The 16,698-nt window shown below is 39.6% G+C and overlaps 1 protein-coding gene across 2 annotated transcripts in view; it reads right to left on the bottom strand.

Annotated features, from left to right (window-relative positions):
- LOC124717146 overlaps positions 1-12,829 on the bottom strand; it is a 146,554-nt gene extending 133,725 nt beyond the window's left edge. For both annotated transcript variants that reach the window (XM_047243899.1, XM_047243900.1), the window contains exon 1: positions 12,075-12,829. In XM_047243899.1, the coding sequence (XP_047099855.1) occupies positions 12,075-12,659 (585 nt within the window). In that variant the 5' untranslated portion in view covers positions 12,660-12,829. The remainder of the gene's footprint in view (positions 1-12,074) is intronic.
- Between the last annotated feature and the right edge of the window lie 3,869 nt (positions 12,830-16,698).

Raw genomic sequence — 16,698 nt, 5'->3', positions numbered from 1 at the left:
GTTATTGGTTTGCTGTCTGTCGCGCGGTAAGTCGTTTAATTCTTTAATTCAATTTGTGGCTTCTTCTGCTAGGTATGGACATGACTTCTAAGTTTACTAGTGCGCATCTGCAGGCAGAAATGGGGGACGACATGTTGTCCGTCATTAAGTTTCTGCAATTTATTGGGCTTGTCGCGGAGATAGTGAAATGCAGTGTATGCAAGCAGAATATGCGAGTTGGGGGTTTGTTTTGTTTGTGTTTTTGTTTGTTTGTTTGTTTGTTTTTGTGTGTGTGTGTGTGTGTGTGTGTGTGTGTGTGTGTGTGTGTGTTTGAGGTAGATGACCTAGTGTGTAGCGCCGGAACTTTTCTGTGGTAAGTAGTCATTTTTCTGGGTCTATTGTTTGCGTGTTATGATGTTCGGTGGGGTTTTTATGTGTTGTTAGGTCGGTTTTATTTACTGCATGTGTTGGTGGTTGGTATATGTATCTTAGGGGAAGTACTCGAATTCAATTTTTTTGGTATCGTCAGTTGTATTTGAGCTGTATACGTCAAGGGAAGTGTCTGATTCCAATGTGTTGTAGCTATGTGTGTTTTGGTATTGTGAGTTGCTGTTGATCTACAGGGCTATTACAAATGATTGAAGCGATTTCATAAATTCGCTGTAGCTCCATTCATTGACATATGGTCACGACACACTACAGATACGTAGAAAAACTCATAAAGTTTTGTTCGGCTGAAGCCGCACTTCAGGTTTCTGCCGCTCGAGCGCACAGTGAGACAAAATGGCGACAGGAGCCGAGAAAGCATATGTCGTGCTTGAAATGCACTCACATCAGTCAGTCATAACAGTGCGACGACACTTCAGGATGAAGTTCAACAAAGATCCACCAACTGCTAACTCCATTCGGCGATGGTATGCGCAGTTTAAAGCTTCTGGATGCCTCTGTAAGGGGAAATCAACGGGTCGGCCTGCAGTGAGCGAAGAAACGGTTGAACGCGTGCGGGCAAGTTTCACGCATAGTGATGTGAAAGATTCAGTGTTTAAACCTCCTCTACCAAGAAACGTGCCAGAACTGCGAGCTCGCATCAACAATGCTTTCGAACTCATTGATGGGGACATGCTGCGCCGAGTGTGGAGGAACTTGATTATCGGCTTGATGTCTGCCGAATCACTAAAGGGGCACATATCGAACATTTGTGAATGCCTAAAAAAACTTTTTGAGTTTTTGTATGTGTGTGCAAAGCATTGTGAAAATATCTCAAATAATAAAGTTATTGTAGAGCTGTAAAATCGCTTCAATCATCTGTAATAACCCTGTATATACGTCAAGGGAAGTGTCAGATTCTAATTTTTGTTGTTTTAGGTGTTGGTTTTGTGGTATCAATAGTTGTGGTGTGATTATAATTTTTGGAGTTGTTGGTTTTTAATTTTTGGAGTAGTTGGTTTTTATTTTGTGGTAACAACAATTGCGGTTGAGCTATATAGGTGGAGGGAAATGACTGATTCCTGCCGATATTGTAAGTGTAGCAGAATTTGGGAATTTAGTGGTGTTTTTATATCGTCGTTTTGTGTGGTTTGGGATAGTGACGTGTGTCTGTACGTGTTTATATTTAGTTTGTTTCATGCAAAAACCCCCAATTTCCCACACTGGTCCCGTTAGTTTGATTATATTTTTGGAGGGAGATGTGTTTGTTGGTTTTATACGTATTTTTGTGTTTGTTGTTGTGTTTATGTAATGACGCCATAGGTGACATACTGGAGATGTTGAGAATCGTCATTTCTGCCATATTGGTGACGTAATGGGTCAAAGTAGATGGGTGGAATCAGATGCTTCTGTAATCCCAGATTATCACTAGGGATGGAATGTAGTGGGAGATTTCAAATCTGTCATCATCTAGGAGGAGGTCAGCTCCGTACGTTCTAAAGGAGAGAGGAGGTCCCACTACTTATGCGTCAACAAGTGGACGACTCCGTCTCCAGCGCTTTCCACCTTATGTTTGATGAAGCAATGCTATGCTCATGAAGAAACAAAATACAACCAAATGTTCAGCAGGGAGGGGGGGGGGGGGGGGTAATAAAAAATAAACACACACGATTTGACCACGTCACTGGAAAAATCGATAGCTGTCACCCATATGCTCAGGGTGTCATTTGTACAAAATGTATGTCCGAAGATGGTTTTTGGTCCAACTCTTCAGGGCTTCCTTTCGCCACAAAGGGGCAGGTTTCAGGAGCTTCTCCAATTTCTCTCCATTTTGATGATCAAGCTGAGCGGAGTGACAAGCCAGCTAACAAACTTGCTTTCATACCTGAAATTTGGGAAAGTTCATGGAAAACAGTATTTGCCCTACTGCCCTGGAGAAAATATAATCAGTGACGAGCCACAGTTACCAACCAAAACAAGATGGAGGTTCACTCCAACCATGCCCAACAAACCTGACAGATGTGGTCTCCAATTCTGGATTGCTTCCGATGTAGCAAAAAGCATATATGTAATACTTTCTCATATGACAGAAAAAAGGACACACGTAGAGACAAGTAACCACCCAAATAGTATGTGGTTCTGTGTTTCATGGACCCATTTCTAATTCAAAGAGGAAACATGATGATAGACAACTTTTTCATGTTCTATAAGTTTGCTAAAAAGCTCAAAGGGAAAAAAAAAACTTCATTATTTGACATAATGAAAAGAGTTGTTGTGAAATTTCTCATGAGGTAAAGAAGCCAGATGCTGAAAAACAATCCACTACCAGACTGCACCTTGACTGTATGCGAAGTAGTAATAAGCAGAGAAAGAAAGAAGAAACCTGAAACTATAACATTTCACAGTGCAAAAAAATATGAGGTGTACACAGCTGATCATATGCCTCATAAATATACTACAAAGTCCGTATGTAGGAGTTGACCAACTCACATACCACAAGGGAACACAGATAAAGAAGAACAGATAAAATCGAAGGACACTGAACCAAAATTATCTCAAAGTGGAACAAGTGTGAAATCAGCCTCTGCAAAGGCACATGACAACTGACAACTGTCTTACAGTGCCACAAAGGCATATGAGGAAAATGTGCATGTAAAAAAGAAATAATCAGTGCTAAATGAGTCTAGAAGATCCCAGTGAACTGAGTAACAAGTACAACACATGTTAATATAATATGAATGATATACACCAAGATTCTACAATTAGTATCATACGAAAGCTTGCAGTATAGGAAGGTTGTTAACATGAGCAACAATTGGTCAGTAAGATATTTTTATTGTTGACATAAGTAAGTAATGTTAAATAATCATTGTATCTCACAATCAATTAGGGATTAACCTACAGTAAAATAAAGTATTTGTTCAAGTCAAATATGGAAATAATTTATATGGGTCAAAATGACACCTTTCAGGCATTTTAGTAATGTCAAAAACTCTGCCATTCTAGTGTTCAGCAGTCACCCTTCCAGCCCTCCATACAAGAATGAATGGAAAGAAACTAACAGGTATAATGGGAAAGACCTTTTGCCATGCACGTCGCATTAGTTTGTGTATTATTAATGTAGAATTAGATGTAAGGAAAATATGCTGATGCCTGGGTAGCAACTATTTCTATCTTTCTTATAAGCCTGTCTACCTCTTAACTATAAGGTTAATGGTTATGTTTATTCTTTCCATTATTTGTATCCCATGTAGAACATATCAGTATCATTTTGTTAATTCTTCCTGTTTGCAATTTCAATGAATCATTTCCTTTGGATCTGAGAACAGAGAAGGGAAATACTCATAGAAAGCATGTGCAATCTTTTTTCTAGCAGAACAATATCTGGTAATTTTAGAAAACCTGTATCTGAATAAAACTTTCTCCAGATGACTGGGTGGTGGTATGTCGTCTTCATCATCATCATTCATCCTCGTTATGGTCAGAGGAAGGCAATGGCAAACCACCTCTGCTAGGACCTTGCCTAGTCGGCGGTGTGGGTCTCCTGCATCATCCCCTACACTCCTCAGAGTATGAGACGTCATCATCTTCATCATCATCATCATGTATCATAAGAGGGTTGGGTTGTTTGGGGAAGGAGACCAGACAGTGAGGTCATCAGTCTCATCGGATTAGGAAAGGACGAGGAAGGAAGTCGGCCATGCCCTTTGAAAGTAACCATCCCGGCATTTGCCTGGAGCGATTTAGGGAAATCACGGAAAACCTAAATCAGGATGGCCGGACGCGGGATTGAACCGTCGTCCTCCCCCAGGTATCATAAGAAAAGCTAACAGTCACCTGAATGCAAACAGAAATATTTGCTCTATTTGTGAATAGAATAGGAAAGAAAATTGATAATACTGGTACAATGCTCCATTCACCATGCACTTTACTCTGACTTGTGGAATGTGTATCTGGATGGACATACTTTGCCACTGCACATCACAAGGCAACGAAAGTATATAAAGAACAACAAGCACTTGTTACATTAATATATTTATAAATAAAGTGGCTATGTTATCCTTTCTGTGTAAAATATACAGGCAATAGATGTCACACCACAAGGAGCTGATCATAATGACATGATTTGATGGTGTAAGTAGCTGGGAGACTGCAGTGAGAAGACAAATGTGCTTTTCAGCGTTGCTGCATCCCTGGATTAGGTAATGCTTTAGGAAAAAGCTACCGAATTTGAAAATAGAGATACAATTTGTCGAACAATATGTGAGGAAGACTTTTGTTGTGAGGAATCCCTTATGTTGTCGTCATATGGGATGCGAAAGCAAATGCGGACAATGAGCTGGTAGAATTTTGTGACATCTGAATGTGTCATTTCATGTTCCACAATGCTTTCAAATATGAAAGGTGGAATCAGGCACAATAGATTTTTGCTCATTTGAGAGGAATGTGGTAAATGAGATGCAAGACCACATTTACATCACAAGTAGACTCTAAGAGGCACCACTTTGGACTATGTCATTTGATGGTTTTTATATTGTAGCTTATACTGTAATAATATATAGCTTCAAAGCACTGGCACATTGAAGATGTCTTGAAAACACATTATTTTTTGTATGACTTGTTATAATAAAATGACACAAAACAACATACTGATGTTAAAGGCTTTTCTGTATTTAGAGATTATATTGTAGCTTCTGTACTATGTCCGAAAGAACAGACACCATATCCATATAAGTATATAGTTCTGGCAATACCGGCCATGACCTCCTCCTCCTGTGCAGATGCACACATATTACCCCAACTCTTATGGGACTTGGTACGAATGTCTTTCACAAGTAATGAGTATCTTGGGTAGGGACACTATGAATGTAATGTGTGGACATATAAGGTGAGAATGTGGGTCTCAAAGGAGGCGTGCGTGAGATAGTTCCTACAGTCGCACTATCCTCTGTGCCCTCAGTGTCTCAGATGGATACAGCGTCTGCCATGTAAGCAGGAGATCCCGGGTTCAAGCCAGGTCAGGGCACACATTTTCACCTGTCCCCGTTGATACATATCAATGCCCATCAGCAGCTGAAGGTATTAATATATAATTCTAATTTCATACAGGACTGTGTCCCCCTCTGGCTAAGTCTATCTTTTGGTATCATACTGTTCAACATTCTCAGTAATTTGCTTTTCACATGTGTGGATACAAGGTACCTCAGTGCTAAGCATCATTTATAAAATAAAAATTCTGTAACTGCAAAAAATCTACATCTGTTGTTTCTGAATCTAGGTAAGACAGAGAGTTCTTGCTACCGTAATGTAATTGCCAAATTGAAACTCAAGTCAAGCAAGGCCGAATGACTAATCTGATGCCTAAATAAGTGTTAAATTTATTGAGGTTACCTTTGTGAGATCAACACAACTTGCCTCACACAGTAGCTTGTCACTGGCAAAATGATAAGGAGCAAGACAGCAGGTCTCACCATTTCTGAGATGTTGTATTCCTAAACAGTCCCATTATCAGTAGAAGGTTTATATGTTCATCAATGTCTACAGCATTACTCTGCACTGCTTACTTAGCTGTTTGACAAACAGTTCACAGAACCATTTTCAAAGCATTTCTCAACTGTTCCAGCCTCACAAAGCATGCGGAATAAAATGGTCACTTAAATCTCTTTGTGGGAGCTCCCATTTTTCTTATTTTAATGTAATCATAATTTCTATCCATGTAGGCGGATGTCAACAAAATATTCTGAAAATCGTGAGGAGAAAGTTGGTGATCTAAATCTTTGAAAATAACTTGGCACAATGAAAATCACTCTAGTTTTAATGAGTGCCATACCAACTTGCTAACCTACATCTAGATACATAATCCGCAAGCTCCTGCTGGTACCATGCACCACTATCAATCATTTCCCGTATAATACAAGTTGCCCTTCTTTGAAATTTTTTGATGTCCTCAACTGATGCCCTATCAGGTAAAGGTCCCATACTGTGCAACAACACTCCAGAAAAGGAGGAACAAGTACAATGTAGGCAGTCTATTTAGTAACTTCTTGCACCTTTTAAGTGTTCTGCCATTGAAATGTAGTCTTTGGTTTGTCTTCGATATAATGTCTTCTATGTGATGGTTCCAGTTTAACTTGTTCATAATTGTAATCCGTAGGTACTGAATTGGTTAGAAAGACTTCAAATTTATGTAACAACATTTAGCAGATTTTTTTAGATCTCTTGTGGATGACTTCACACTTTTCAATGTTTAGGATGCATCGTAAATTTTTGCAGTATCTTGTCTAAACCATTTTGCAATTCTTTAGTAGGCGGTAAACAACAGTATCCTCTGCTAACAGTCTCAGAGGGCTTCTCAGATCTCCTGCTAAATCATTTATATGAATCATGTCTAACTATTACAGACACAAAATGATGTCTGACCATGGGTCGACTGAAGCGTCCGATCCCACCCCTCGGCATTGACCCGTGACGTAAGGCTGTCGTGGTGTGTTATGTCACGACGGCGCGGAGTTTAGTTTGTGAGTGTAGCGTGTTTGTAGGTGTCGTGTTGCTGTTCGTGGTGCCCTCTGGTGGCGTGTTTACGGGGTTTTGTGTTGTGTGGTGTATTGGGTTCAGTTTGGTGTTACTGCTTGTTCTGGCTGGTTCTCATTTTGGCTGTGTGTGGAGAGGAATTGTTTTCGGTGAGTTAACGATTTAATGTTTTTGTGTGAAAGTTATTGTAGTGCTGTTCGCTGTAGGTCGTGTGTTAATATGAGTAAATTGACTTTTTGCTGCCTTTGTTAGGTATCGATATGACAGATAAAATTAATAGTGTATGTTTGCATGCTATGATGGGGGCGAGTCAGTCGGATTTGATAAAATTTCTGCAGCTGTTTGGGTTGTCAGCGGAGGTGGTGAAGTGCGCTGTTTGTGGGCATGATATGACATTGGCATAAGTTCCGGCGTTTCAGACCAGGGACGGTTATATGTGGCGGTGCCGTAGGGATAGTTGAGGTTCCTGGTTCAGGAAGTCTAGGTTGGGCATGCGCGAGATTGTGCTGTTGACATACTACTTTTGTTATAAATCCTCTCACAGTTTTTGCGTGCATGAGACTGGTGTGAGTGAGAGGAGTGTGCTTGACCGGTTTTCGTTTTGTCGCGAAGTATGTTCTGAGTTTATTAAGTACAGGGGTACGTTGGGTGGGCCTGGGGTTGTGGTGGAGGTGGACGAGTTACAGTTTGGGAAAAGGGAGTATCAGAGGGGTATGTCTGTGGTTGGTCTCTAGTCTCTGCTCTGGGTGTGGGGGGGCTGTTGTACCGGGGGGGGGGGGGGGGGGGGTGAGGCGTTCAGGATGTGTTTTTAGGGTTGTGGAGGAACAGTTTAAGAGGGAATTAGTGGGGTTAATTGAGGAGTTTATAGAACCGGGTTCTACTGTAGTTTCTGATGCTTTTTCTTCTTGTAGGGGGTTGGGTGAGAGGGGGTACAGTCATTTAGTGGTGAACCATAGTTTAAAAATTATGAGACGGGGGCTTGTACGAATACCATAGAAGGGATGTGGGGGGCCTTTAAGTCAGTTCTTGGGAGGGGGAAGAGGTGCTCTTCTAACCTTCAGTCTCATTTAGATGAATACTGTTGACAGAAGGACGCCCCTGAGGGCTTTTTTTTTTTTTTTAAGGGCTATCAATAAGATGTACAGGCCAAAGGTGGTTAGTTAGGGTGGTTTGCGTGGGTGGGTGGCTTTGGATCAGTGGGAGGTTAGTTGTTGTTAGTGTTGTGGGGGGAGGGGAGGGGGGAGGATCTATATTGTAGCAATTTTTGTTGAGTTGTCGTGTGTGATTGAGATTTGTGTAATTTGTGATTGTTTTTTATTTATGGATATTTTATTTTGGGGTGTGGGTGGGTTGAGTCTTTCTTTTAGTTGTGTGTTTTTTCGTTTGTGTGTGTGTGTGTGTGTGTGTGTGTGTGTGAGACCTAAGTTGCGGCGCCAGAACTTTGTTGTGGTAAGTTTTCATTTTTCTTGTTTTTAGTGTATTTGTTGTGTGTTGTTGTGGCTGGTGGGGTGGTTCTGAATTGTGTGGTTTGTTGTATTGGTGATTTGGTATCGCGTGTTGGTTTGCAGGTATGCAGATGAAGGGAAGTTTTGGATTCCAATTTGTGGTCGTATCTGTGGGTTTTTTGTTACCGGGAGTCGCTGTTGACCTATGTGGGTGAAGGTAACTGATCCCAATGGGTGGTTGTGGCTGTTCCAGTATCGGGAGTTGCCGTTGAGCTATATGAGTCAAGGGAAGTATTCGGTTCCAATTTGGAGCTGCTGTTGAGCTATATAGGTCAAGGGAAGTGTCCAATGCCAAAGGATATTGCGTTTAGTGGAATTTAGGGAGTTTTGTGTTGTAGGTTTTTTTCGTCGTTTTGTGTGGTTTGGTATGGTGGTGTGTGTCTAAATTTGTTTATATTTACTACGTCCCCACCCAAAAACCCCCTACTTCCCACACCTGTCCTGTTAATTTCGTTACATTTTTTGTGGAACTTGCGTGTGTTGGTTTTTCAATGTATTTTTGTGTTTGTTGTCATGTTTACGTAATGATGTCATAGGCGTCATATTGGAATCGTAGTGTACGGTCGTTTCCGCCATAGGTCAATGCTGATCAGTGGAATCGGACGCTTCCATATTTCCCGACTATTACAGACACAAACAAAATGGGCAAACAGAGGACAATGAAACAAGCAAATAATCCTAGTAAACATAGGTCCACAAACCAACGGTTTCCCTGATATGACGCACATACAAATTGCTCATGCCAATGTTACATCACTTTTAATGTCTAATGCTACATTTATTTTGAAAAACTGTAAGTGACGTGTGAATGACAAAGTAATATATCATCCACGTTTGATTTTATCATTTGTTTCAGTCACTCTCAATCATCTTCACACCAAAGGAATTTCATCAGCAACCCATCTTGTCTACTCAGAACAACAGATCATGGTACAGACAGTACTCTGATATGCTGTTCTGAGTAGACAAGACAGGTTTCTGATGCAATTCCTTAGATCTGAAGATGACCCAGAGTGACTGAAACCTGTTATCAAATAAAAATGTGTGCAACTGAGATGAAACAACAATAAATTACCTTAAATATCTACTTGTATACAGCTGTTGAACTCTCTCACGATAATAACGTCGAATATAGAGACAAAGGGTATCAGTTATGGCTCGACAATACCGTTGCGACCCTGACCCCCTGACTTGCACTCGTTGGACTTTTTTTATTTATTTATTTTTTTTTGTTTAATAGGAGATGTGCTGAAGACTGCATAAACAGTGACCATGAGGAACACTCGCTTTCTTTAAGAAACATGATAGGAGAGACGTCAATAACTATTGGCCACTTTCCCTACTGACATTTTCCAAAATTTTCGAAAAGGTGGTGTGTTCTGGAATAGTGTCTCACCTCAGCAACAATAATACCTTGCACGAATCTCAGTTTGGATTTCTCAAGAGTTGCTCTATTGATAATGCCATTTACATTGACTCACAACCAAGTAAAAAAATAAATAAATAATATAATTTAAAAAAATAAAAATAAAAAATGAAAAAAGGGTGCCGGTTGGTATTTTCTGTGACCTATGTAAATCATTTGACTGTGTGAATCACAATATTCTCCTACATAAACTGACGTTTTATGGGATTGATGGTACAACCAACCAATGGATTATGTCATAGTAAACCAAAAGAACACAGAAAGCTCTACTTAACAATTCAATGAATTTAGTCTGAGGACATTGTTCTGACACGAGAAATTGTGTATGGGATTCCCCAAGGCTTAACCTTAGGTCAGCTATTGCTCCTCACATATATAAATGTTTTTCTATCTGATACACAACAAGCAGAATTAGCTATTTTGTAGATGACACTAGCATTGTAATCAATCAAAGCATACGTAAAGAAACAGAAGAAATGGTACACAAACTTTGTAAAAGTATCATTGACTTGTTTTCTGCAAATGGTCTCTACCTCAATTTTAAAAAGACACAACATATTCAGTTCTGCTCATTAGGGATACTACAGCAATGGCAAGTGTAACACTTGCTGAGGAAATATGAAGGTGGAAACTTCAGAATTCTTAGGTGTCTATACTGATGAGAATTTAAACTGGAAATGACTCATTCGGGAACACTTAAAACAACTTAGTTCAGCTATATTTGCACTTAGAATGATTTCAAATCTTAGAGAGAGTCAAATCAGTAAGTTGGCATATTTTCATTTGATAATGTCATAAGGAATAACGTCCTGGGGCAACACATCTGTAAGAAAAAGTCCTGAATGCTCAAAAACATACTATAAGAAGGTGCCTACCCACTATCAACTTTTGGACATCTCTTTAAGGAGTTAAGCATTCTAACTACTGCTTCACAGTGTATTTATTTCCCCATGAAGTTTGTTGTAAATAATTCACATTGCAGAAACAATGCTGCAGGAAATTACAATACCAGAAGGAAAAACGACATTCATCCTGCACATAAAGGTTGTCTTTAGTAAAAACAGGAGATGCATAATATTGCAACTACAATTTGTACACATGCTGTGATTTGCCATTCCCTTTTGTTTCCAAATAAAGTACATATAGTGTACAACAAGTAGCCACACTCCGGAAGACATTCTTTCTGTTTATTTAAGGCTTATTACCTAAAACACAAACACACAAATTAACAATTCTGTTTCCGAAATTTTGAATCTTATCATACTACAAATATTCTAGTAGGTCAGCTTTATCTTCAAGAAAGTATGCATATATGAGAGCAGTTCTTCAACAAAATTAGAATGCATTCCTGTTTCAATTTCCTATGGGCCTACCACAAATTTCAATTGTGCAGCACATCATCAAGTACATTGCTTTTCTTAATAATATACTCATCTTGAACATTAACACATGCAGCAGAGGTTCAATGGTAACATAGCAATGCTGAACAGTATCTGTTAAAGGTATCAGCATGGCTTTCATCCAGATATTTGATGTGCATTGAACCACAGTAAATCCACTCACGCTTTAAAACCTAATAATCTTGAATCTGTGTTAAAGAAATACCAACAATAGGCACCATTGCTTTTACAGTCAAAAACCAGTGAGGGATACCAAGGTATCTTTAATTTCTCAACAACAATGGAATGAGAGCGCTACAACCATGCAGTATCACACACTGTGTGCTCAATTACACTAGTTATATATATATACTTTGAACACACTGTGTGCTCAATTACACTAGTTATAAACCGCGCGCATGTCTAACCTCAAAACAAGAATAGTATGGACAAAATTCGTGGAGCGAAGCTTATCAGTAGTTGATTGAAAAGACAAAGTGACATACCACAGATTGCTTCGGTACACATACTAAAAAAACAGCACTCAGCAGTATATAACGAGTAGGGCATAATAATGGGGAAACCAGCCTACAAATCAATATCCTTCACACCATTAAACAACAATGCGAGGGATGTGAAAACTCTTGACATACCAGACACATCTTATTTCAGAGGAAATAATACTGAATATGCATGGATCCAGACTACTGAATTTCTATTAGTAAAAGCCAAAAGTTTCAAACATAAAACATTACAATTACAGAACATCAACTGGCACATATTATGTGCAAGACAATCAGCGAAACGAGACAGCAATAAATTTTGTACCTGGAATTGGGTAGTCGTTCCATCATCTTCTTTGATTTCACAACCTTCAAACGAAGGCACTACAGTAGCAACTTCACCAGACGGGGTAGTGAACACCACCTGTTGCTGCTCATGGTCTGAGTGTTGTTCCTGATTCTCACTCACGGTCAAACTGTTTGTCTGCACATCTTGTTGAGCGTGTTGATGTTGCTCGTGTTTCACTTCACTTCCATCGACAAATATTTTAAGGCCCAAAGCTTCAGCATCTTCGGTCATGAATCGCACAGCTCCCTGGGACTCCTCATCGTTCTGGAAAATCAGCCTGAAATTACTGGCACCACCTGCTTCCAGAGTGGTAGGAAGTGCTTCCGCCACCTCCACCGCTGTTGCCTCATTCGTTGGAACAACAAAGCTAGCGTCCGCGGCTACCGCGGTGTCAGCGCCACCGTCATCGACGGACTGTGTTACACCGACACTTTGTAAAGCCTGTTGCAACAGTTCGGCGTTTAGGTCGCCGAAGGCATTGTCTCCTGCTTCGTTTTGCAATATTATTGCCTGTCCATCGAGAAACAAGACTCGCGTCGCTTGCGCCTGAAGATTTGCCATCGTATGTGGTGGTATTACACATTGCCGTCCACGGTAGTTGCCAACCAGAACCACCCACTCATTCACTTGCCAAAAATGGACTCGGTAATTGACTAGTTGACCCCTCACACAATCCGTAAAACATAAACTATCGTCTCCCAAACACACCGCTCAGACCCACAACATCCATTTTCTAATCCATAGACTCGCTGACCAAAGACCTGCGGAAATACTTCAAAGAGCTTCAGAATAAGACACTATAAAACAAATACTTATTTGCAGCCCAGGTACCACAGGCATGAATTTCTTGCTCGTGCATCCTCTCACCTCCTACTACCTACTCGTGTAAGTTAACGTACGTCTGGAAACACTCTACTTGCACACTGTCGTGCCAGCTTACGTGAAAGTTACGAAAGCTGAAAGGTGTTCTACTTTCTTGCACAATGACACCATCACCTACGAGCTAAGGAACTACCGATAGATGGATCTGCTCTCTGCTCTGATTCATTCGAGAGCACAGATCCAAAGTCGTTCGTTCAAGCGCGTGAGAAGTTAGCGTCGTACAAAATTTTACGCTTAGTCTTCAACTATTTAAATAAATGGACACACTTCGTGTGCCATGATCGCAATGTAGATATCTTTTAGTGTTTGAATATGACTGGTTACAATGAAAAAGCGTCGTCTACACTGATCGCGGTATACGAAATGATTTTCAACCATACCGATCGACCCACTGTACAGCATGTGTTCCTTACAGAGTAAGTAAATACGTTCCAAAGTGACAAGATTTTCTTAAACAGCGAGATATAAATATCACTGTAGCATTCAGAGACACCGTATAATCACATATTTGTAACAAATATCGTTTGAACTGACTAAGTGGATTAAAAAAATATTGAAACTGAGAGTGTGATGTTACTGACAGACATATTACTGCAGAACAGTCATCGCTTTTATATGAGAAAATAAAGAAAATTCTCACTGAAAGGAAAAACAATTACGATCCACTGTTAATTTCACTATCTATTAAAAAACGAAACATTTTCTTGCACAACTAGAACAAAAAATCTGTAAAGGCCAATTTATACTAAACGTCAAAGGACCGTCATGTTACATCACGTCACATCACTGTCATGCCAAGGTATATTCATGCTGGACCTCATATCAAGTCCTGTCAATTCGCTTAAGCCAAAGCCCCAACAGTAATAGTGAGGCAACGAGATACCATCCATGATACAAAAAGTCGGAGTAGAGTAGAGTATCAGAAGTGAGGAAGGTAATGACGATAAAGGTAATTTATCGCCAGAATAAACTTCATGCCATGTATTCTTGACCACTTTTGTGTTGTAGTGTGCTGAGAGGTAAAACAGCATTTCAGAACATCGACATATGTTTGCTAAGGAAAAAACTTTTAAGAGACAGTCAAATGAAAACGAGAGAGGTAGAAAAAAGTAAGTGAATTGTTTTCTTATTTCAAAAATGATCACCATAACCGTTAACACATTTATCATGCTTTCAGGCAAGATAGTCAACGCCTGCATGGAAAAATGTTTGAAATTGCCTATGGATCCATGTTTGTACTTAGGATTGCACCACCTCATCTGAAGAAAATTGACAGCCATAACTATCATTCTTCTAGCATTCAAAAACATCGAAATTGCATCGGAGGGTTCAGGTTTATGGAAAATGACTAACGGCTTCCCAATGAAACTTTCCCAGTATACTAGACACAACCTTGTTAACATGTGGCCCCACATATGAGTAGACTGCAGAAGTTGTGTTGCGAAGCCCTTACACAGTCTCAATCACTCCCCACACTTCGATGTTAGAACCCAGAAGAACTATAGTCATGGCCATCAATATGCTTCAGACGGGTGGGATGGGGGGGGGGGGGGTGCACTCCTGAATACAATCATAGACCCATAGGCAACCACACAGATTTTTCTGTGAAGCTATTTACGTTTTTGACCCACAGTGGGCTAAATGTTATAGTGATTATTCTTGAAATAATCATCAGTTTACTTACTATTTCCTATGTGTCTAGTTCTCATTTGACTGCCGTGTTAATATATAAAGAAATCCAACAATATTTATAAAGAATAATGATTTACTTTATCCACTGTTTTTGGTTTTTCCATAACTAATAAACTATTAAAGAACTGTATTTCTATCCTCCATCAGAACTGATTTTTCACTTAACATATTATTTAATTAGAACTGCTACCTCAACTTATGTTCTTCTTTATATACAATGTGGGCATTAGCTCTGTTCTCTAATTATAAACATAAATAATTTTTCGCCTTCAGATATTTGACCTCGCTTTTGGAAGAGCACGCAATGGAACAAAATATCGAAGTCATCATGGAACAGTTGCAATTTGGCACAAAGCAAAGCACATAAAGAAGACACAAAGTACACAATCCACTACTTAACATGTATGAGTGTGACAAAAATAGGTTACATTCCGATGTTAACAGACGACGAGACCGTCAAAACTTTCTTCCTGAGAAGTCTTAAGGTGACGGTCCGTTGATGGCTTGTGTGAATGGCACCATTTGAAATTCATTGTGTAATCATCTGAAGTGATGTGACATGACAGCCAATGAGAATTGGCCTTTAGAGTTAACTTATTCACTTAAAATGTTATTTCATGAAAACTGCTTCATCAACTTACGTTCTTAAGACCAGCTCATTCTTGCCATCATCTTGCGTCACGTCAAAACATTCAAAAACGCTTTTCAAATGGTGGCGTTCACACAGGCGATCAAAGGATCTTCACGTCATTTCATCTCACGTCAACCTTAAGGTTGTTCGCTAACATAAAAAATTCACTTATCTTCTCTGCATTCATTCATGTTATAGACGTGGATTTCGTGCTTTTGTTTCATCTTAGTATTATTATTTTGCTTTGTTTCGTAGCAAATTTCAAATGTTCCACGATGACTTATAGTTTCTTCCACTGAGTATTCTCCCATAAGCGAGGTCGGTAGGGTTACCAGACACTCCATTTGCAAGTTGGGGAGGGGGAGGTAGGTGGTGGGGAGAGGGGGGGGCAGGTAATTTTGAATAACTCCAACACATACTACAGATAGTCAGTATTATACTTTCGGCGCAGAAAATTGAGCCCATCTACCTCGACAGGGTTCTTCACGTCAATCTCCTTCACTCTGTGAGACTACATACTGGTTCAGTTGATGAAAATCACCATAGAAGAAACACCAACTAGTACCTAGCTCGTGGAGGCCACATTACTCAAACTTAGAAACAATGTCTGCATGTTCATAAGAAAATATCAGGCGGTTGGGATTCCATCCACTTGTGTAAAAGTTTTAAAGTTCATTTAATTCTGACATGTTGCCACTGAAAAAAATTTGACTACCAAGTCCACAATTATTGCCATAAAACGTTTATCATTGCAAGTTTACTTTTGTTCTGCTACATGTCATCACACGCAAAGCAGCCAAAATTTACACGTCCACCCCGAATAAATTCCCTAACTAAACAGTCACTGACCCACAGCTAGTAATGAGTTACTACATCAGCTCGTTGAATACCCTTCTTTAAAGGAAGTGATCGCCTAATGTTCTGTAAAGTTCACGAAACACCCCACATGGCGTCGTTCACCAACCAAAATTTTCGCCTACAAAGAACTTCCAAACTAATTCACATAAAAATATCAAAATTTAACTGCATGGTTTAAAACTGTAGCCACTTCACATTTGCGGTGAAGGGATAAAAAGAATGAATGACTTGTTTCATCTTGGACGAAATTTGAGTGGCACAATTCCACATGTTCTGTTCAATAAGGCAGCTAACGAACGACTCCTAGATTCAACTGCAGCACAAAGCCCTCACTAAGTAAGGAAAATTTATAATTCTCATTGGCTAATGATCTGAACAGCCTGTCAGAAATGCTCTTGTCCTCAAATGCCTACATGTAGTCAGGTAAATTCATCCAATACTATTATAAAAAGTAAATATGATGAGTTTCTAAATTTACTAATCCACATTTAAATCAAAAGCAAAACCAAGTCCAAATTATTCCCAGAAATAAAATAT

The sequence above is a fragment of the Schistocerca piceifrons genome, chromosome 9 (genome assembly GCF_021461385.2).
Source record: "Schistocerca piceifrons isolate TAMUIC-IGC-003096 chromosome 9, iqSchPice1.1, whole genome shotgun sequence".
NCBI classification, from domain to species: Eukaryota; Metazoa; Arthropoda; class Insecta; order Orthoptera; family Acrididae; genus Schistocerca; species Schistocerca piceifrons.
The sequence above is the reverse complement of the archived record's forward strand: the minus strand, read 5'-3'. Positions and strand labels throughout refer to the sequence as shown.